Source organism: Archocentrus centrarchus, unplaced genomic scaffold (assembly GCF_007364275.1).
Source record: "Archocentrus centrarchus isolate MPI-CPG fArcCen1 unplaced genomic scaffold, fArcCen1 scaffold_36_ctg1, whole genome shotgun sequence".
Taxonomy (NCBI): Eukaryota; Metazoa; Chordata; class Actinopteri; order Cichliformes; family Cichlidae; genus Archocentrus; species Archocentrus centrarchus.
This window is the reverse complement of record NW_022060263.1, coordinates 76,729-99,859: the sequence shown is the minus strand read 5'-3', so window position 1 is coordinate 99,859 and position 23,131 is coordinate 76,729. Positions and strand designations below refer to the sequence as shown.

Below are 23,131 nucleotides of genomic sequence, written 5' to 3'. Positions count from 1 at the left end.
CGGCTGCTGAGAAGCAACAAATTGTGGAGTGTTTAGGTCAAGGCATGACTACAATCAACATTGCCAAGACACTTCATTGTGATCATCGCACAATCAAGAAGTATGTAGCTGATTCAGAGCACACACGTGTGCGTGCTGATAAGGGAAAATTGAGGAGTCTTTCCAACAGGCAATTACGTCAGGTTAAAAGAGCAGCTGCAAAAATGCCTTGTCATAGCAGCAGACATGTTTTTGAAGCTGCTGGTGCCTCCAATGTCCCCCGAACAACAAGATGCAGGGTCCTTCAGAGGTTTGCAGCTGTGCGTAAGCCATCCTGTCGACCTCCTCTATCCACTGCACACAAGCAGAAACGGCTCCAGTGGGCCAAACAATACATGAAGACTGACTTCAAAACTGTTTTGTTCACCGATGAGTGCCGTGCAATGCTCGATGGTCCAGATGGATGGAGTGGAGGATGGCTGGTTGATGGACACCCCATGCAAACAAGGCTACAGCGCCAACAAGGAGGAGGTGGAGTAATGTTTTGGGCTGAAATCATGGGGAGAGAGATTGTCGGCCCCTTTAGGATCCCTGAAGGGGTAAAGATGACCTCCATAATGTATGTGGAATTTCTCAAACAGCACTTCCTGCCATGGTTCAAGAAGAAGAACCGTGCAGTCCGCAGCAAGATCATTTTCATGCATGATAATGCACCGTCTCATGCTGCAAAGAACACATCTGCATCTCTGGCTGCTATGGGCATAAAAGGGGACAAACCTATGGTGTGGCCCCCATGCTCCCCTGACCTCAATCCCATTAAGAACCTCTGGAACATCATCAAAAGGAGTGTCTATGATGGTGGGAGGCAGTTCACATCTAAGCAACAGCTCTGGGAGGGTATTCTGTCCTCATGCAAAACAATAGAAGCAGATACCATCCAAAACCTGACAAATTCAATGGACGAGAGAGTTCAGAAGCTCCTTTCGAACAAGGGGTCCTATGTGCAAATGTAACATCACCTAGAATAAAGTTTTGACTTGAAAACTGTTTGATTTCAGTTTGTAATAACCTGCTAATGCTTATAATTTCTCAAATGAGCATTTTTTTTCTTTATAAAAATGAAAAGCTTGAAAACTGCTGTGCATAATAATTTGGAACATGCATTTTGGGCGCATTTTGAGTGTTTTATTTTTTCAAAAATATACTGTTATCATTGGCAGTTTGTTCAAAAACCTTTCAATTGTACTCTAATAGTTGATGACTTGAAAATTACAATGACTGCAATTCATATAGGTAATTTTGGAAAATCAGAGACAATATTACTTGCATAATAATTTGGAACACAGTGTATTTGATTGCTTCACAGTGTTTATTGAAGAGCCTGATAAGAACACAAGGAGTTATAACTTAGAAGTATGATTCATCATTGCTTCCACAAATGATATTAAATAAAGCATCACTCAGCACTGTCATGCTCTGTTACTGATGTCACACTGATGTGGAAACTGATTTTATGGAGAGCTGAAGTTTCCAGGTGAAACAGGTAAACAAAGGCAATTTGAAAGGTTCCTCATGAAGAAGTCTGACTCATGGACAGCACAATCATGTTTTACAGGTCAGTGTGGAGAAGGCGGTACATAATCTGCTGGTGTTGCCATATTTCTGTCCTTTTCCTCTATCAGGGAGCCATCAGTAGAGATGTCAACTTCCCATCTAAGACATCTGGGATGCAGAGCGGTGGGGAGGAGGAGCAGGATGAAGATGCCCAAACTCCTTTGCCCCCCCCTATGGATATCATCAAGAACCCCTCAGATCCTGATGACAAGGTAATTAGGGAGACGAGAAGCTGAAACTGTTGCTGAAAGTTTTTCACTCAGATAAACTGAGGTTAGCACTCAAACTGCTGATGGCTTAAAACCTCTTAAGATCCACAAGGTCACAACCCAGCTAGAGTTATAGATTTGGTTTAGGTCCATGCCTTGTTACAGAATTGTCACTAATAAGAAATACTCAAAAAGAAGGTCTTTTACTTAGAGATACTCTGTGGTTTGCCTTAATCTTGACCCTAGTCAGCTGGGATTTAACCCAGGAGTCAGGGGTGGAGCTCTTCCTCTCTTCTTCCTCATCTGGATTTTTATTCTTGCTGAGGCATCTTCTTTTACTCCATACTTTCTTTCTATTATGTCCAATCTTTCTAACATACTTCTACTTTCTATCCTCCTTGTCCTCTCTCAGTCTTCATCCTTGCTAACATCTCTGCAGTCATCCTCTGAGGTACCCAGCGCTGCAGAGCTAGTTAGCGCCATAGAAAAACTGGTTAAAACAAAGATGGTGAGTATGTATGTTAGTTAACATGCTTCTGATGTTTTTCTTTTGTAAATTTTAAAATCCTTTATACATGTAGAATGAAGGCACATTAGCTATGGACCAGTATGTAGTCATTTATCCAAATTAGTGATGGTAAAAATTCATGTGTAACGTCCCATACAATATTTGTTGCTGTTGTTACACTTTCATGTGGACCTGGTAATAAACACAGGACTGTATATAAAAGATTGACATTGCAAGTTTGAAAAGTGAAGCTAATTCAAAAAATTTAAAGCTGCATTCTTATTATGGCCAGTAAAGGGAGGGGGGGGGGGGGGGGGGTGCAGAGAGAAGTTGGTTTAAGCTTGTAATGATGTTTTGAAAACTTGGAGAAAGAAGACGACTGGACTTTTAGTCAAAGCACAATCAGAGCATTCACACACACACACACACACACACACACACAAACAGGGGCCCAAAAGACTGAAGTCAGTCGGACCAAAAGTGAGTTCACCATCAAGGGCTAAATGCATCACGCTTTTGTTCACTGAGAAAATCAATTTCATCACAGTTAAAGAATTTGCTGAATCAAGTAGACTCCAGTCAGCAAAGGTCTTGTTGACAGATGGGTGTCTAGCAGTGATATCAGAGGACAAGTATCATCTCTAAGCTGCTTCTCTGTAGGACAAATGGGACCAAACACACCAGTATTTTCATACAAAATACTAAAGTGCTCAAATTTATGTACAGCCTTCACTGAATAAACTTGCCACTGAAACTGAAGCTGATATCATCAATAATAAAACACCTTTGTACATTTACATGCACTGGAATGAAATTTTGTCCTCAGATCGCAGGCGATATTGTGAAAAACAGTATCTAAGTATATTTTTGAATGCAGATACACAAACCAACAATCTTGGTGTGTGTGTATGTGGGTACACTACTTAAGTTTAATTTTAGAGTGTTTTGTAAAAAATGCTGCCATGAGATCACACCTGAAATGTTTTTGTGTTGGCATATTTGTTAAAAGTATGCGGGACTGATCTTTCTCTGCTCTGCTACCAACTGATCGATATGATTTGCAACTAAGCAAAGCAGAAGTGTCAGTCTTTGCTTCTGCAAATCAGCACAGGCCAGCAGGCAGTAACTGTTAGCATGGATGTTTGAAGCTCCTGCTGCCCTCTGCTGTCATCAGATGTTTGTAGGGTTTTATTACGCAGCGTTTTTGTAGATTCAGGGTGTTGAATGTTGTTTGTAGTAATAAAAATCTGTTTTTATAGTGTAAAAACAGACTTTGAGGAAGAAAACATTCATGGCTTGAATAAACACATGAACACTGATCCTGTCATTTCTGCAGACCCTTGAACCAGGAGCATACCCAGGCTTTACCCCTCCACCAGAAGAAACCCCTCCTGTTCAGCCACGGAACCCTGAACAGGAGCAGAGAGAAAAGGCTATGAGAGGACGGATGTAAGTCCTGCAGCTTTGGCTTCTAATTTTACTGCTGCTAATTTATAAAACTGAGTGCAGCTTTAGTTCTTTAGTTGTAGTTCATTGAGACAACAAAGTCAAGCTTAGCTGCAGATTAGCTGGTCCCTGTACTACTTTATCCTGCCTACAGTTGCTGTGTATCTGAAAGCTTCTTTACAAACCAGTTCCGCCCCAGCTCTTCCTTTCATGCTCTCTTTGGCTTAATCATCGTTAGCTGTTGTTTGTCACCAGTGCTGGCTCTGTTCTGTGCTGACTCCTGCTGCTGCTCCTGTCCCATAAAGAGTCATGCTGTTGAGTATAAATTAGTACAGATGGAAATAGAGAGAGTAGTGAAGGTGGATGATGATCAATTTGAACCAAACTGGTCAAATTCTCAGCCCAGTGCAAGAATACCACAACCTGGTGTAGCACCGGGCTTGAGCCCTGGGTAGTGAGACTTGCTATGATGTATGGTTTGGAGATGGTGGCAGTGATGAATAGACATGTAGTGGAGCTGAACCATGAAGGAATGTTGAAGATGCTAAGATTTTCATTTGGGGTGATCAGGAGGGACACAATTAGGAATGAGTATGTCAGTGGGACAGCTTCAGTTGTGTGGTTTGGAGGCAAAGCTATAGAGATGGAGGTGAGGTGGTTTGGGCATGAAGAGGAAGATGACAAAAGAGGTTTATCAACGCAGTGAAGGAGGACATGCAGAGAGGAAGTGTGACAGAAAAGGATGCTAGGATTAGGGTGAGATGGAGGCAAATGCTGCAACCCTCAAAGGGAGCAGCAGAAAGAAGAAGAAATAACAAGCTTTACTTCACAGGTTCCATTGTGACCTGAGGCTTTAGTGCTCTGTCGTGGCTTCAATCAGCAGCAGTTAGTATTTTTGCTGCAGCAGGAACAGAAGCTCTCAGTGTTAACTTGGCTGGTAACTTTTTCTGCACAGGTTTGTTCTGAAAGAGCTGATTCAGACAGAGAAGGACTATGTCAAAGACCTGGGCATCGTGGTGGAGGTGAGTGCATTATTTTTCCTACAAAATTAACCATTCAGAGCAGTGATGTCCTGTTTATTAAAAAGAAGAGTTACAGTGAGCAAAGAGCATCAGGAAAATCGAGTTTGGGTTCAAAGGCTGGCACACTTTCACTGCAGGGGTTTATGAAGAGCATTGAAGAGAAGGGTGTTCCAGATGACATGAAAGGAAAAGACAAAATCGTGTTTGGGAACATCCACCAGATTTATGACTGGCACAGAGAGTAAGTTAAGTGCTGGTATCTAAAGTTGGAAGTGGACTGAAGGAGGCATCAGGTAAATAGTTACTAACATCTTGTTTCTGTCAGTTTCTTTGTAGGAGAACTAGAGAAATGCCTGGATAACCATGAATACCTTCCTGAGCTTTTTATCAAACATGTGAGTGAATCATTGTGTGGTTACTATGTAACTACAGTATATTTTCTATAGAGTAATCCCTACTCTCCCAGCTCTGTGATAAAAGCTCACTTTTCTATTACAGGAGAGAAGACTCCACATGTATGTGGTTTATTGTCAGAATAAACCTAAGTCAGAGTTCATTGTGGCGGAATATGACACGTATTTTGATGTAAGTGGAGTTTCGATGCTCTTCATCACCGGCAGTAGGTGTGAGGTGTAATCTAAACTTACAATAGAAATTATGTCTATGCCAAATATTCTTTTACATTCAGTTTCAATATGAAATACAGGAATGAAATTAGCTCCCTAAATGTTTTAAATGATGTTTATTGATACTGTCTTTATGTGATGTTATTTAGAGTATTTGATATTTAATTAACCAAAAAAATAAAACAAGCATGAATTGGATGAAAGGACACATTGTTCTGTTGTTTGTCTTCCAGGGAATCCAGCAGGAAATCCAATCTAGGCTGTCTATCAGTGACTTCCTCATCAAACCAATTCAGAGAATCACCAAATACCAGCTTCTACTGAAGGTAACAGACACACAAAGTCTTTTCTTATTGTGAAATAAGTCATCAAAGAGCATATGCGTGCTACAAAATTTATAAATTGGCCTGACATATTTTCAGCCCAGTGAATTCCTCAAACCCTTGCAGTTAATCCCTGTTTACATTTTAAAGGGTGTGTGTGTGTGTGTGTGTGTGTGTGTGTGTGTGTGTGTGTGTGTGTGTGTGTGTGTGTGTGTGTGTGTGTGTGTGTGTGTGTGTGTGTGTGTGTCTTTGTGTGTGTGTTTGCTTGTTTGTTTTTGTTTTTTAATATGCTTTTTAATGCCATATATTTGGGCCCTTTAACACAGGACTGCAGTTTTTCGCATGTTCATTTTCCACCCTGTGTTGCAGCTTGGTTAATCGTAGATTTCTCAAGAAACTGTCCTTTCAGTATGTAGATAATATATGAAATATTATTAGATGTTAAGTGCCATCTCCCTTAAAGCTTATTCCAGTGCAGTGCAGTGTTAATGTCAGTGGTCCATTTGCCTGACAGAGTGAAGGTAACGCGATGGTATTAAAGCTGAGCTTGTGTTTCTCCTCAGGATTTCCTGAAGTACAGCTCAAAGGCGGGAATGGACTGTGAACAAATCGAGGTAAAAAATATAAAGTGCTTTTGAACATGTCTGCATCCAGGATTTTTGTGCTGAAACATATTCCTATCAGTGGATGCATGTCCTGCTAAAATGAAAACATGATAAAGTATTTAAATACCTCTGTTACAGAAAGCAGTAGATTTGATGTCTCAGGTCCCTAAACTGTGCAATGACATGATGAATTTGGGCCGGCTGCAGGGATTCGAGGTAAGTTCTGCAGGTTTTCACAGTAACATGTCGACACACTACAACATATAATCTGTGCAGCTGTCCAGAACACCCTCCTCCTTTGTATAACTCACCAGTGAACATTAAGTAATGGCAATCATTCTGCTGAGATTAGCTCCAGAACTGTCATGGCTGGCGTGACTCAATGGTGAGTTGATCAATCTCATGTTTCTGCAGGGGAAACTGACCAGTCAGGGCAAACTGCTGCAGCAAGAAACTTTTTTTGTAACAGTGCAGGATGCCGGCGTCCTGTCACGCTCCAAAGAACGGCGAGTCTTCTTGTTTGAGCAGATCGTGATCTTCAGTGAGCTGCTGAGAAAAGGCTCGTCCACACCTGGGTACCAGTTCAAGAAGAGCATCAAGGTATACCGTGAGTGGGGTTAGTGGTCCCGAGTCTGTAAACTGATCTAGCTTAATTCCATTAAGAACACAAAGTGCCTGTCCTGACCTCAGTCTTTGAAAACAGGCTTTCCGCCATGTTCAAACCACATTAGATAAAAATAATTGAAGAGCACAGAGCAGCATGTGTGTAGATGGTCACAGAATATACAAGAAAAGTGGCAGTGGGAAAGGAAATGGAAATATCCAGCCAAACAAAAGCACACAAGTTCAGCCTGTAAGAGCTGAGCTGAAAATCTATAGCAACAGAGCATCCTTTCCATATGAACACGTCTTACTGTGTCCATAATATGCTCATCATACATCAAAAACCCAGTTAACTATCATGTTGTAATTAACTTTACACTCAGATGCACACTTTAAATGAAGTGTACATGTGCATGCCATGAGAAAATATTTATGAAAATAATGAAAAAAATGCTCATCTTACCATTTTCTGAACCATATCTGGTTCTCAGGGGCATCAGCCTAAGCAGAGATATGTAGACCTCCCTCTCCCAGCCACCACCTTCAGTGGAACGACGAGGCCAAGCCAGCCTAGAGATGATCTGTCCAACTTGTCCTAACTTTGCCCAGGGTGCCTTTGGGGTGGCACATGCCCAAAACACCTCACCTAGGAGGTGTCTATTTTAATCTGTGCCCAAACCACCTCCTTGATGATGTAGAGGAGCAGCAGCTCCAGCCTCAACCCCTTTGCGAGTTGCCACCTCAGTGTTGTATATGTGTGTCGTGGGACGGGCAGGGTTCAAAAGTGTTGGCCTTGGTGGCCAAGTCTAATAATAGGAACTGTCTTTTCTTCACAGGTGTCCTACTTGGGCCTGGAGGACATTGTGGATAATGATCCCTGTAAGTTTGTTTTGTTGAGTCGAGGCTCATCGGAGCGTTTCACCCTGCAGGCAGCCAATGTTGATATCAAGCAGGTCTGGGTCCGACACATTCAGGAACTCCTGGACGCTCAGAGCAACTTCCTGTCTGGTGAGGAAACGCTCAGAGAATATTTTCATGTGATGCAAAATATCAACACAGAATATATATTTGCTTTCCCTTAGGGTTCCCATTTCTTAAAGGAATCATAAACCACTAGAATTCATACATCACCATCTGAAAAATTAATTATAAACATTTAAAAAAATGGTGTTATTCTCATGCCATTTCATTTTCAATAACTTTTTTCCCACACATTTCTAGTGTGGCTTCTTTTAGCTGTTCCACTAGTGAACAAAGTATTTTTTTAGAAGAAGAAAGAAGAAAGAGCTTTATTTGTCACATACACATACATGCAGTGAGATTCATTCTCTGCATTTAACCCATCACACACATGGAGTATGTAGTACACACAGCACAGCATGGAGCAGGGGGCAGCCAAGGGGCGCCCGGGGAGCAACCCGGGAGGGGGGGGGGGGGCTTGCTCAGGGACCCACAGTGATGCCAGCCCGAGGATTTGAACCAGGGTCCTCTCAGTGATGAACCCTCTTCTTCTCCCCTAGGCCACCACTCCCATAAAAGTGACATAATATGTGTCCATAATATGCTCATCATACATCAAAAACCCAGTTAACTATCATGTTGTAATTAACTTTACACTCAGATGCACACTTTAAATGAAGTGTACATGTGCATGCCATGAGAAAATATTTATGAAAATAATGAAAAAAATGCTCATCTTACCATTTTACCATTAAAAGTGACAGTAAGTTTTACATTTTTAAGATTTGGAGACAAAGCAAGTTTGTTTTTTAAATCTAATTGCTTGAGTTTTTTCTTGAAAATTTATGGTATTAGGGAATATAAATGTGTTTGTCCTATAAATTTGTGGGGTTGTTTCCCTCAAAAAATTTTTAACCATTTTTTTAAACTGGCATACATTCTGTTTAATGAAATGATTGAGCTAAAGGTGAATAAACAAATTGCTTCCCTGACAAATGGAAGGATGGAGCAGAAGATGGGCGTGGTTGCTGTGCTTAACTGTACATACTTTGTCAATATTTCTCTATCTTTAATGTGAACGACTCATATAGAAAATATGACACAAAATAAGAAAAGGCTCAAAAGTTTGACTGCAAGTCCTTGAAAATACAGTTCCACAGAGCATTAGAAGAGCTAATATAATGGCTTCCTAGAAGGTAGATGCATATATTCATAAAGACCCTTACATTTTCTGTTACATGTAATGTAACATGTATGTAATGTGTGTATAAGAAAATGTACTAAAACATGTTTACAGTTGTACTTAACTTACTGCCCCAAAACTTGATCTAAAGCTCTTTCATGTTCAGAGAAGGAAACACAAGAAAATATCTGGAGTTAAAAAGAAAGAAAATCTTGAAATGCCAGCAAACACAATGCGTATTCATTTTCTGTCTGGGTATGACTGTAGCTCTGCAGTCACCCATTGTGTACCACAATCAGCAGAGTGGAGGAGGCAGCAGCTCATCGCTGACCAGAAACCGCTCGTCCTCAGGGAACCAGAATACCACATCTTCTCACAGCCGACCATCCTCAGTGGTTGGGCTCTGTAGTACTGAGAAGGGGAAGAGCCAGCTCAAAGTCTCTACCTCCAACGGAGGTTCATCGTGTTTCGACTCCATGGTGAGTATCTGCAGGGAACAGGCTGGTTGGTTTATAAGATTACAGCTTACCTTTAGTTTTTTTTTTTCCTTCTTTTTTTAAGCACACAGGTGATTTCTGGCAAATATTGAAGGCGGAGTTTTCATAATTTGTCAGTTTTTGGAGGTCAGACTTTGAGGCACACAGTTATTCTTTTTGCACTCTTGTTGCCTTGTCTAAGCACAAAATGCAGACTGCAGCAGACAGTGAACTGGGGCACTAAACATACTTTTGTAAGTCAAAATGTAGGCTACTGCAGGTGTAGCAGCATACAGCGTTGGAATTGTCTGTGTGTGTGTGTCCCCATGTTCGTGTGCGTCGTTTTCTCCGGGTACTCTGGTTTCCTCCCACAGTCCAAAGACATGCAGTCAGTGGGGTTAGATTAATTGGTAACTCTAAATTGCTCATAAATGTGAGTGTGAATGCCTGTCTGTCTGTCTGTGTTAGCCCTGAGACAGGCTGGCAACCTGTGCAGGGTGTACCCTGTCATAAATAACATCTCATAAGGTGTACAATCAACAAGAAGGGCCGAGTCTAAAGGGGGACATGGGCCGTATGACACCATATTTATTTCAAGACTTCAGTAACAGTATTAGATTTAGATTAATATAAACATATGTAAATTATTATAGAAATGAAAATATATTAACATTTTAAAACATAAAAAATTAAGACAAAAGTATTTTTATCTGATTACTCAGTTAATCAATATAATAATTGATAGAACATTTAATTATTAAAATAATCAATATTAACAAAGGGTGGCTGGCCTCTCCCTTAGAGAGAGGGTGAGGAGTGCAGCCATTTGGGAGGGGCTCAGAGAAGAGCCGCTGCTCCTCCACATCAAAGGAGCCAGTTGAGGTGGTTTGAACATCTGACTTCCTGGACACCTCTTGGGTGAGGTGTTCCAGGCATGTCCCACAGGGAGGAGGCCCTGGGGCAGACCCAGGACACACTGGAGAGATTATATCTCTCGGCTGGGTTGGGAATGCTTTGGGCTCCCCCTGGACAAGGAGGGGAAAAGTCCCAGTATTTTTTGTTAGCGTGTAAAACACTGGCACACAACCACAAGGTAATTAACACACACAATGCACATAGTCAAGGTGACAACATAATGAACTGTTTTCACCCAAAAAATTACTGTTGCTAGTTAATACACCACAGGCAGGAGGATGCACGGCTACATTTGTTGCGCCTTGAATCTTGCATCTGACAAAGTATGAAAAAACTAAAACTAAGCATGAACCAAAAATAAATCATATAAGAACAAGCAAAATCACTAAAAAACCAAATTAAAAATGAAATGAAAAAATGTTAGAGATGTGAGAGAAAGCCAGAGTATCCAGAGGAAATCCATGCAGGCACAGGGGGACTATGCAAACTTCACACTGAAAGGTCTCAGATGACCAGGAGCCTTCTTAATGTGAAGTGATGCTGCTAATAACTGCACCGCTGTGCTGCCATAAAGAGTCCAGTCCAGTCATTTTTGTCTTTAGTCCAGGTGAGACGCTGCTGACGCCGTCTCTTGTTCAAGAGCGCTCGACACGAGGACTGCGACAGCTGAAACCCATGTCTGCATACGTCTGTGGTGGTTCTTGAAGCACTGACTCCAGCTGCAGTCCACTCTTTGTGAATCTCCCCCACATTTTTGAATGGCTTTTGTTCCACAATCCTCTCCAGGGTGCAGTTATCCCTGTTGTTGGACACTTTTTTCTACCACATCTTTTCCTTCCCTTCGCCTCTCTATTAATGTGCTTGGACACAGATCTCTGTGAACAGCAGCCTCTTTAGCAATGACCCTTGTGTCTTGCCCTCCTTGTGCGAAGTGTCAAAGGTCGTCTTTTGGACAACTGTCAAGTCAGCAGTCTTCCCCATGATTGAGTAGCCTACAGAACTAGACTGAGAGACCATTTAAAGGCCTTTGCAGGTGTTTGGAGTTAATTAGCTGATTAGAGTGTGGCACCAGGTGTCTTCAATATTCAACCTTTTCACAATATTCAAATTTTCTGAGATACTGAATTTGGGGTTTTCATTAGTTTCCAGTTATAATCATCAAGATTAAAAGAAACAAACATTTGAAATATATCAGTCTGTGTGTAATGAATGAATATAATATACAAGTTTCACTTTTTGAATGGAATTACTGAAATAAATAACTTTTTCATGATATTCTAATTTTATGACCAGCACGTACGTACGTACGTGTGTGTGTGTGTGTGTGTGTGTGTGTGTGTGTGTGTGTGTGTGTGTGTGTGTGTGTGTGTGTGTGTGTATTTTTTTTGTCTTTTGTACCTTCCTCTGCCGTGTCATGTTTGCCACTCTTTCCTGCCCTCCTGTCTGCAGGACAATAACGGCATTACTTCCACCATGCTGATCACTCAGGACTACTCAGCGCTCAAAGAGAATGAGATCTGTGTCAGTCAGGGAGAGACTGTCCAAATCATGGCCACCAATCAGCAGAACATGTACCTTGTTTACCGGCCAGCCAACAGCCAGTCGCCTGCCGCAGAGGGCTGGGTGCCAGGACATGTCTTAGGCCCACTCACAAAGCCCATTAAAGACTCCTCTTCTACTTGCTCCTTCTCAGCGGCAGTAGCAGATGCCAACAACATCAAGTAAGTCCCCCACCCACCCCGCACATCTTTCCCAGCAGACTGAAGCACCTCTGGTTGGGCTTGAAACCAAGTATTCGGATTGAATGAGAGGATGAGAGGACTGAGCTGACAAAGGTCTGTCTACCTGTTTTTGTTTGTTTTTGTTTTTGTTTTGACTCTGCTCCCATCCCTAGCTCCTAACTCTTTACCTCCTAAGTCCTTGTTCCCTCACACCCTCCCCCTGTCTGTGTCCTTCATTATTAAAAAAAAAAAAAAAAACAGGCAAAACTGCTGGACTTTTTTTTTTTTTTAAATATTTGAGTCCCTGACCGTCTGTCACCCTTTCTCAGAGGTAAAACGTACTGAATTGCTCTGTCATCAAGCTGCTGCAGTGACTTTTATTTCCTGAGCCCTCATCACTTGTTGGCTCTATGGCAACTATGTTTAAAAAAAAAAAAAAAAGGTTTCAGGCTTGAAACCAACCCAAAAAACCCAAACAACACTGATAGGTGTCCAAGGACTGAGGAGTTTTCCCACAGACAGGATAGAAAACCTTGTAACTTGTAGCTAACTCTGGAAACCAGATACTGAAAAGCACTCATGTGGAGCTAAAACTGAACTCTTACTTCAGTTCCTAACACCTGCCGTTTTCTTCTGTTTTTGTACTTTATTTTTTCATTTTACTGTTTTCTATGAGGAAAAAAAGCTCGCCTGGGTCGTTAAGGTGGACTCAGTCCAGTTCTCCACAGAGGAGAAGATTTATATAGTTGTCTGTGGCAGTCTATACAGATGTTTGTTTATTCCTCTTGTTGTTGTTATTGTGTTTCTGCCTTGGTAATTATTATTTTATTCCACAGACAAAGTTGTATTTAATTCCCTTTTTTTTTGTTGACTTTGTTTATGTTGGCAGTTCACTGTAAAAAGTAATTTTTTTGACTGAGGCTCTAAAACATTCCTGTTTTTTTGTTTGTTTTGTTTTTGTTTTTTTTTTAAGAAAACCTTTTGCACTATTTATGATAAGAAAAATCTGAATGAAGTCAGGATGTGCAATATGTTTGGTATAATGGCAAGGTCAGCATTGTACTCTTGGTTGTCTAGTAATAATAATGAGTTTATATATGTAAAATAAACCTTTTGGACTTGAGCACGAGTTAACAAAGCACCGTCAAGGTGAAGATGTTTTATTTTGCGCTAGGCTGACGATGGGTGACAGTTTTTAGTTTTCATTATTTGTAAATAAACTACAACAGCAAATGTGAAACTGCCTGCATGTGTGCGCACTTTGTACCATTTTGGAAGTAAAGGTGTTGGCTTAAAGGACACCGGTCACTTGGCAATTATCAAAGATATGTTTTTGTAAAAAAAAAAAACTTTTAAAAAGATTTTAAAACTATCAACAGAAAGTGAAGAAACATGTTTGTGTATTGTGTTTCAGAGACACCACCCGAAGCTGAGATATGGCTGGGCTGTAGTCTCAGTTAATACACCTTGACTCACATGGTGCATTGAGGCAGTGTAGCATCCAATCTGCCTGGAGTCCAACCTGAGACATAATATTATTAAGCTAATGTACAGAATTCATGTTACTATGCGACTACAAGAGCACAGACTAGTAGTTTAAAAACAAAGAATCATTAAAATATTAGAAATACTACTTAAAAGTTGTGTTTCAAGAAGGTTTGTACAGTACCTAGTTCTAGGTATATAAATCTTTTCCACATTTTGTTTCTCTATGGTTAATTTCAGCTTTTTGTTTATGTTGTTATTCTAGTGACATTTTATTTATTTTTACTTTTGTTTTTTACTAACATAAAGGTTTGACACTCCACAGAAGCTACAAAATCTAAACTCAGACTGGAAATCTTCAAACCTGCCAAGTTTGTTTGGTAAAAGAACAACTTTTAAAGCCTTTAAAATGCTAGCAAAGGATATTCTTGATTTATTCCAACCTGTTTTTTTTCCAGCCAACATGTCTATTAAAGTCAAGCTAATTTTGCACTCTACACCTCCTCTGTAAACACACACAAGCTGCTGCAGCTTTCCAAAAAGATGCCTTGGTGGGTTTCCATTTCCACAGCAAACTAAAAGTTCCCAGGACCTGCAAAAGATTTAAATTGTGATGATGATGATGATGATGATAATTTTTCACTGTAACCTCCCAAAATGGCAATTTTAATCTATGCACGGGAATTTGTGTGATGGGAGTTCAGCCTTATCTCTGTCTCGATTAAGTCAGAGCCCTGTTGCTCTGTCGTCTCCTCTTCTACTAATAATACTGTCTTGATGAACCAGAAGAGTCTGGCTGCAGATTCAGGGACTGGTCCTGTTTGGATTTTCTGAGACACGAGCTTTTGTAGTCTTCAGACATGATAGAAACACACAAAAGTATGATTCTGGTATGGTGTACAGTCATTCTTTCTGTATAGAAGCCCATTATTAAGTGTTGGTTTGTTTGTTTTGATGAATTACAGTTTAAAGATGTTTATTATTTTATTGTTCCTTTGCTAAATTAATTTGATTAAGGCTATTTGTGAGATAACACCCAGAATATTAGAGTGATTATAGTAATTTCTAAAGGATTTTAAAATGTAGCCAAAATGTTTTATAAAAAAATCTAAAGTGAACTCTTTTCTGCACTTTTGTATTCCATTTGAAAAAAAAAACCCAAAAAACATCTAAAACATGGGTATAGTCATCCTGACAACACCTATTGGTTGGTGCAGCCAGACTCAGCTGGACACCACTGAGCTTCTCTTTGATTGGCTGGTTGATGTTTGTTGTTCCTGTACTGTACAGGAAGTCTCTGTCGTGGAACACACTGCGTGCCAGGAAGCGCGCTGAAGACAAGGATGCCTCCTCAATAGGGGTGAGAGGTCAGGAGAATGGCCTCCTCCGTAAGCCTAAAGAAATCACTCCTATCCCATTCGCCTCGCCCGCCCCTACGGTGAAAGGCAAAGTGAGTAAAGCAGGTTGATGGCACACGCTGGTGATGTCATATGTGTGCCAAAAACCCTCACCTCCCACTGCCCAACTTGGTTTATTTTCTTTGTCTTAACCCCAGTTTGTGTGTGTGTGTGTCTGTGTGTGCGTGCGTGCGTGCGTGCGTGTGTGTGTGCGTGCATGCGTGTGTTTGTGTGTGTGCGTGCCTGTGCATAAACCTGTAGACACACAGGTAGTAACTGTGTCTCAGTGGCACTCCGGCAGTGGTTCTCAACCTACATCACACATGAATTCAGACCTTTGGTAGTAGTGGTGGGTCTCTTAGGGTCAGTGTTGTCCAACCAGACCACCACTTCAGGGTTGTGCATTACAAAAAAAAACAAAAACATTTTAACTGCATCAGTTGCAGCCAACAAAGAGTAAGTAGTAAGCCACACAAATCATATCACCAGTGATGTCAGTAGTTTGCAGTACTATGGAGTTGAAAAGCTTTAATATTAAGTTCTATATTGCACATTAGTATTAGTATGTTTCTGTATATTACCTGTTATTAAGTGTTAAAAGTTAAAAGGCAGCACAGGGGCGTGGTGGTTAGCACTGCTGTCTCACAGCGAGAAGGACTGGGTTTGAATCCACCTTGGCCCGGGCCTTTCTGTGTGGAGTTTGCATGTTCTCCCCGTGTCTGTGTGGCTTTTTGCCGGGTACTCCGGTTTCCTCCCACAGTCCAAAAACATGCAGGTACGGGGGTCAGGTTAATTGGTGATCCTAAACTGCCCATAGGTGTGACAGAGTGTGAATGGTTGACTGCCACCCCCCCCCGCTCCTCCACAAACCTGAACGGGATAAGCGGAAGAGAATGGATGGATGGTTGTGATTGATGTGCAGACTTACAGCTTTAATTCATTGGGTTTTAAAACATTTTGCATTAATTGTTTAGGAATTGGACTCATTTCTATACATAGTCCCCCATTTTCCGAGGCTCAGAAGTAATTGCACAGTTGACCGACAAGCAGTTTCATGGCCACGTGAGGCCTATTCCCTTGTGAGAAGGAAGCCATCATTAGGCTAAAAAATCCAAAATATAATATAGCAGAAACAACAATGAACAAGTCTGCAATCAAGCGGCACCTTCATGAATTTAAGCAAAGTTTACAACAGTTAGATTATACTCTAAACTGGTTATACTCCAGAACAAGAACGGCACATGAGAATTTTCAGAACAAAAGCCCCCCCACTCCTGGACAAAAATTACCTGGACAGATGAAACCAAGATGATCTTTTAACAGAAGGCTAGGGAGAGAAAAGAATAGGGAAGGAATAGAGGTGGGAAGCAACAAAGTACAAATACTGCATTACTGTACTTGCATAGAATTTTCAGGTATCTGCACTTTAAGTATTTATTTTTCAGACATTCACCTTTATTTTATAACAGGCTTACTATTTTAGGTTTCAGTAGTGGGTCTTGAGCAAAGACTTAAATGTAGAACCTGTTCGGGCAGTTCGAATATGAAATGGTAAGGCATTCCAGAGGCTCGGCACAACAACTGATAAAGCTCAGTCACCTCTATTTTTAAGTCTAGATCGAGGAATTTATAGGATCGCCTGATTGGCAGACCTCGGTGCTCTGACAGGAGTATGAACATGAATAAAATTAGACAAATACAGAGGTGCCAGCCCATTAAAAATCTTAAAAACAATCAAGAAAATCTTAAAATTAATCCTAAAATTGACATGAAGCCAATGAAGTGAATCTAAAACTGGAGTTAAAAGTTAAAAGTCGAGCAGCAGCATTTTGGACCAGTTGACACTTGAAAAAGAGATGTCTGTGGTAAACCTACATACAAGGAATTATCCAGTCTTCACATGATAAGAGTATGTACGACTCTTCAAAGTCATTATAGGAAACACAGGGCTTCACTTTAGTCAACAATATCAACTGAAAAAAAAAAGTTTTTACCACAGAACTAATCTGTCTATCAAAGTTAAAGGAGTTATTGATGATCACACCAAGATTTTTAACAGATTGATGGATGCAAAGCAGGTAATTTTAAATGCAACTTTCAAACAAATATCAGCAAATACACAAACAGTTTCTGTGCAGCTTGGACCGCAATGTGTCTGTTAGCTAAAATAGCTTTACTAGTGAAGTAACTTTATTTCCCAGGGAGAGAAAAGAATATGAGATAACGTCACTCAGATGGAGAAAGATGTAAAAGACCAGACAGGAGAGGAAGTGTTTTTAAAGGTAAGGACTGGTCAGTAACATTTTATAGACTGGGAATTTAAAGCTTGCATGTAATTTGCCAATAAAATTTTTGAAATCTGCTCAAAAACTGAATTGGCAACACAGTAGATGTCTTGCTGAAGTTATGTTTTTCTCATTGTGAAACCTCCTGCAAAGCAAACTGAAATATGCTGACTTTGTGTTATCCAAAGGTTGTGTGAAAATACTGGGCTAAAGTGATTAATATGCAGTACTGTGGTAAAGTAGTGCACTACAGTTTACTGGTGCAGAGAAGCTGTGATTTTCATGGGCAGTGTTAGGGTACATCAAGGTTAAGAGATTAATTTGAATTTAAGCTGATGACACTGATTAGATTCACTCACTGAGTTCCACCCTTATATATACATATGATGTAACATAGATCCTGTTGGATTCAGTTGGCTAAATCCACAAAGAGCAGTGAATTTTAGCTGATCACAGCCTGTACATAAAATCTTCTTGTGCTGACAATAGAAATGAAATGACTTATTCCTAAGTGATTCTTTTCCTGACGTTGCCTTACAGTCTCTGCCAAATCCAACTTTAACCTCTGACGATATTATTTCTTATTTATTTGTGGAGGTAGTCACCCATATAAAATATTTTTTGCTTGTTTTCTATGTGACCGATGTTCAAACTGAGTCCTTCAATTAGAATTAGAATTTAGGCTGAAATAAAGTTTGTATTCCTGTGAATTAATAATTTTTTTTATTATAATATGACAAGAGGTTCAGTTTGCTTTTCATTTTAGAGCCTGTGCTTTTTCACTTTTACTTGAGTAAAGAACTTTAATCAGTATTTAAACTTTTACCAGAGTATTTTCAACACATACATCAATACTCCCAATTAAGTGAAGAATGTCTGCACTTTGTACTTTGCCAAACATGGTGGAGGCAGTCTTATGGCTGCCAGTGGAACCAGGTCACCAGAGGTTAGTGAAGATTTGACTGCTCATAGAGGTGGCAGGATGAATTCTGAAGCGTACAGGACTGTACTCTCTGCACAGATTCAAATGCTGAAAAACTGAAGGCAGACAGACTCACAACTAAAGGTGGCTGGAGTAAAGGCCTAGCAGAGGATCTCATGGAGGGAACACAGCATTTGGTGATGTCCATAGAGTCTAGACTTCAAGCAGTCATTGACTGCAAAGGATTTTCAGTATTAACAAAAATCTTTATATTGTTAATTTGTCCACTCAATTTGAGCTTCTGAAAATGGGAGCATATGTATAAAATGATTGTAATTCCCAAACAGTTAATGTTTAAAATGTTTATAAATGTATTCACTGTTTGATTTATAATTCCCTGGGGTGGTGCACAGAGGCAAAATTGTGTCTTTATCTTTGACAACTTATGCACCTAACAACGAAAAGGACTTCATGAAGGATGAGTGCCTTTTTAAATTGTTTTTGGAAGATTTTTGGTATTAGCACAGCTGAATGAGATATAAAGAAACCAAAAAATAATTTGAAGGGCATAGCTGATGAAGGTCAGACCAAAACGTGTAGCATGCAACCTACCCGTGAACATTCAGAGCTGCAAGTTTGGTGGTCAGCGAGGTAAAGTGTCATGTCAGAACTTGTGAAAATGCTCCACACAAATCCAGTAATCACTGCAATGAAATTATGTGGTGCAATTCTCATTTAAGGTCAAAAGTGGCTTGGGACTGATTAAAAGTTTTAAAATAAGGTACTAAAATCTAAAATATACACTGCTCAAAAAAAAAACAAACACTTTTTGTTCCTTTAATTTTTATTTAATTTTAACACTAATTAAACTCCTGGGATACTGATCTGGTCAGTTAATCAGCCATAATTACCTCCCAGAAGGTTTGCTGTGTCTCCCAGCAGTCTCAGAGCATGGAGGAGATTCCAGGAGACAGGCAGTCACTCTAGGTGGGCTGGACAGGGCCGAAGATCATCCTTAACCCATCATCAGGACCAGTATCTGCTCCTTTGTGCAAGGAGGAACAGGATGAGCACTGCAGAGCTACAAAATGACCTCCAGCAGTCCGCTGGTGTGAATGTCTCTGACCAATCAGAAACAGACTTCATGAGGGCCCAGTGTCCTCTAGTGGGCCCAGCACTGTGGAGCATGATTGGCATTTGCCACAGAATACCAGAATTGGCAGGTCCACCACCCTTTCATGTCTGTCACATATGACATGTTCTCCCTGAGCACATGACAGGTGTGAAAGAGAGAAGCCATGGAGAACATTACGCTGCTTGTAACATCATTTAGCATAACCGGTGTGATGGTGGGTCAGTGATGGTCTGGGGAGACATATCCACAGAGGGACGCACAAACCTCTCCAGGCTAACAATGGCACCCTTCCATTATGTATTGGGATGAAATCTTTGGCCCCAGTGTGAGACCATATGCTGGTGCAGTGGGTCCTGGGTTCCTCTCAGTGCACAACAATGCCCGGCCTCATGTGGCAAGAGTATGCAGGCAGTTCCTGGAGGATGAAGGAATTCATACCATTGACTGACCCCCACCTGACCTAAGTCCATCAGAATATCTCTGGGACATCATGTTTCAGTCCATCCAGCACTGCCAAATTGCATCTCAGTCTGTCCAGGAGCTCAGTGATGCTGTGCTTCAGATCTGGGAGGAGATCCCCCCAGGTCACCATCCAATTCATTATAGCTGCATGCTCTGACGTTGTCAGGCATCAACACAATCATGTGGGGGCTATACAAACTACTGAGTACTTTTTTAATTGCTGCAATAAAACTTTGGCAAAACTAGCATGTTGCATCATTTTTTCACTTTATCAGGATGTCTTTGAATTCAGCCCTCTATCGGTTGATCATTTTCATCAGTGTGGCATCCTTGATTTCGTTCCTAACATGCTACCTAGTTCATATCAGTATACATATCCAGCATGATCTTTTCCCCACATTGAGATCTGATGTGTTTTCAGAGTATTCCTTTAATTTTTTTGAGCAGTGTATAATAGTTGAGAACCACTACAGAAGAGCACTGCTAGTTTTCTTTTTTTTTTTTTAACCCCAAAACCTCAGATACACTGGTTGAAAAATAAAAGTGCTTTTTGTGTTTTGTTGTGATTTATTTCTTCCTCCTTGTGCATAAATTGAAGTAGAATCTAGTGACTTACTGATTTGAGTTTATATTGGTTTTAGCCTGCAGCGCTTTTTGAAGTGGTCTAACATGGAACTCACCAAATAATGCATTGTGTTGTTTGTTACATCATCCAATGAACAGAGGTGGATCCTTGTAACTTTTACAGACACATGAAACAGGATCCCGTGTGTGTGGGTGTGTGAGACTATTGATTTTGCACTTCAAGATTCTTCTCGACTCCTCTTGAAGTTTTCAGCTTGTCTGCACACCCTTTTTTTATTTCCTCAAATGAATGTGTGGAAAATCATTACATTCAGCCTTTTATACATGAAAGGTGCAGAATGACTGCATAAGTAAAGCTCAGGTAAGAGCTACAATATTTTGTATTATCTTGCAGAAATACTAACTGAAGGTAAGATGTGTTAAACCACAAGATGGCGCAGTGTCTAATCCACATAAAACCAACATTCACACAAGTGTTACCTCCGCATTTCCACAGAATTCATGTTACTGTCGTAGATCACCTCATTAATTCAGTAACCAGAGGAGCTCAGCCAGTGCAGTTTAAAAAAAAACAAACATGAGATTCGATAGATGTCTTTGAAGATGGCGATACAAAATCATCTGTGAAAAGACACACAAAAGAAATGATGTGACACATTACATGGATTTAGTGCTCGTACATTTTATATATATATATATATATATATATATATATATATATATATACACACACACACACACATACTGATTAATGGTTCTATAATATATGTCTAAGCCAAAGACAAATAGTTGCAGTTTTACAGTATGCCATAAAAATCTGAAGGGATTCTCTGGTGAGTATGATCAGAAATTACAGCGCAACACACTATCCACTGTAGCCATTGTTTTGCTCTTATTTATCTAATATTCTCTGACTCTTTATTTTCTCTTTCATCTTTTCCTATCGTTGGCATCATTTTCTTTGTTCTTGCTCCACTTCATCTTTATCTTTTTCATAAAGGCTGTTTCTTCTTCTTTTTCTACATCTTCCCCCTGTCCTATCGCCATTCTTTCTGCTTGGGTCCTGATTTTTTTCTCTTTGCCTGCTGCGTCTCCTGTATATGCCTTCATTTTTAAAATTCTTTTCTCCTTCCCTCATTCTCCACCAGGAGGTCCACACTTCAGATGATTCTGACTGTGGTGATGATGTTGACCCAAAGACCGGCATGGAGGTACAAGCTCTTCACTGTGATTGAAAGATCTCACACTCAGTGCTGAATAGTTTTCCATGGTATTTCTGTATCAGCATTAGAAAAACATTTTGTGTTGGAGACAAAATATGTTTAAAATATGGATGCAAAACTTATTATGTATGTTATATAATACTGCTTCATATATGCTAAAAACTAATCTGCACCTGTTTTCCAGCTTCTGAACCCAAACTTCATCCAGGAAGGTGAGACATACATGAGACAGTTAATGCACTTAAAAATGATTTTATTCATGAATTAGTTAACAGTGACAAAGCACTGAAGTTCCCAAAGACTTGTCACTGCCCACAGGAATAACAGAAGCCTCAATTTATACTTAGTCTGAAACAGCAGCATCCTTGCTGATGAATGATACCCCAGAATCAACCTGATTATTCTGATCTGAGTCCACGAGTTGCCAAATCTGGTTACCATATATACCAATCCTGACTATCTTGGAATTCATCTGGACACAAATGACAGGTCTGAACTGTTGTTCCAAATAACACTACAGAACTGAACTCAGAGAAATTTTGAGTTTACATGTGCCTTCACTCAGAAAAGAACACTTGGTAAACTGTGGACGTTTTAAACGGAAGAGCTGAGGGGAGGTGGTTTATGATATGTTCCCTGTGTGCAGTGGCTCCAGAGTTCCTGGTCCCTCTGTCAGACGTGGTGTGTGCATTTGGAGAGACCGTAGTCCTCTGCTGTAAAGTGTGTGGACGGCCTAAACCCTCAGTTACCCTGAAGGGCCCTGACCAGAACCCAGTGACCAACAACAGCCGCTTCACATTAGACATTAGGTAACACTGAGACCATGTGATGTTTAAGGACCACCAGATGTGTCTATGAAGGAATACCAGTCCCAAATGCTGGATTCAGTTTCTCCTTTTGCTACCTGTACCCATCCTTCTGCGTTTTCCTTCCATGTTCTACTCTTATCTCTATAACTGTAATCTTTTGATCAAGCGCCTTGAAGCAACTGTTGTGATTTGGTGCTATATAAATAAAATTGAATTGAATCTTTCCCTCTCCATTTTCATATACACTCTGCTCTCCAGGGATACAGGTGACATCTTGCTGAAAATCTGTAATCTGATGCCTCAGGATACAGGGATCTACACCTGTGTTGCCATTAACAGCCATGGTACTTCATCGTCCTCTGCCTCCATCAAAGTTCAAGGTGACACACTTGAATTTAACCCTGAGCAGTACTTGAGAGGGTTACTGTTGATTTTAGGTTGACAGTTTTTGTCTTTGCTTGCAGGTATCCCAGCAGCCCCAGGGAGACCTGTGGCTCAGGAGGCCAGCAGCACAGCAGTGATGATCCACTGGCTGCCACCAGCTTCATCTATTCACTGTGCTGTCAGCAGCTATACGGTGGAGTACAGACAGGAAGGTTTGTGTGTTGGGAACTGGAATTAGAAGATGCTCCTTATTG

The 23,131-nt window shown here is 40.5% G+C and overlaps 1 protein-coding gene across 2 annotated transcripts in view; it reads left to right on the top strand.

Moving 5' to 3' along the window:
• The window catches only part of kalrna (kalirin RhoGEF kinase a), a 239,733-nt gene that overhangs the window by 191,175 nt on the left and 25,427 nt on the right, over nucleotides 1-23,131 (top strand). Inside the window, exons 43-62 of one of the 2 annotated variants that reach the window (XM_030724389.1) lie at nucleotides 1,662-1,805; nucleotides 2,215-2,310; nucleotides 3,647-3,759; nucleotides 4,712-4,778; nucleotides 4,916-5,019; nucleotides 5,104-5,173; nucleotides 5,277-5,363; nucleotides 5,638-5,730; nucleotides 6,291-6,341; nucleotides 6,471-6,548; nucleotides 6,747-6,932; nucleotides 7,772-7,943; nucleotides 9,346-9,557; nucleotides 11,919-12,190; nucleotides 14,966-15,125; nucleotides 21,610-21,672; nucleotides 21,869-21,896; nucleotides 22,331-22,493; nucleotides 22,752-22,873; nucleotides 22,958-23,089. In XM_030724389.1, the coding sequence (XP_030580249.1) occupies nucleotides 1,662-1,805; nucleotides 2,215-2,310; nucleotides 3,647-3,759; nucleotides 4,712-4,778; nucleotides 4,916-5,019; nucleotides 5,104-5,173; nucleotides 5,277-5,363; nucleotides 5,638-5,730; nucleotides 6,291-6,341; nucleotides 6,471-6,548; nucleotides 6,747-6,932; nucleotides 7,772-7,943; nucleotides 9,346-9,557; nucleotides 11,919-12,190; nucleotides 14,966-15,125; nucleotides 21,610-21,672; nucleotides 21,869-21,896; nucleotides 22,331-22,493; nucleotides 22,752-22,873; nucleotides 22,958-23,089 (2,413 nt within the window). Of the gene's footprint in view, nucleotides 1-1,661; nucleotides 1,806-2,214; nucleotides 2,311-3,646; nucleotides 3,760-4,711; nucleotides 4,779-4,915; nucleotides 5,020-5,103; nucleotides 5,174-5,276; nucleotides 5,364-5,637; nucleotides 5,731-6,290; nucleotides 6,342-6,470; nucleotides 6,549-6,746; nucleotides 6,933-7,771; nucleotides 7,944-9,345; nucleotides 9,558-11,918; nucleotides 12,626-14,965; nucleotides 15,126-21,609; nucleotides 21,673-21,868; nucleotides 21,897-22,330; nucleotides 22,494-22,751; nucleotides 22,874-22,957; nucleotides 23,090-23,131 lie in introns of those variants that run through there. The other variant, XM_030724388.1, reaches the window with a different exon arrangement.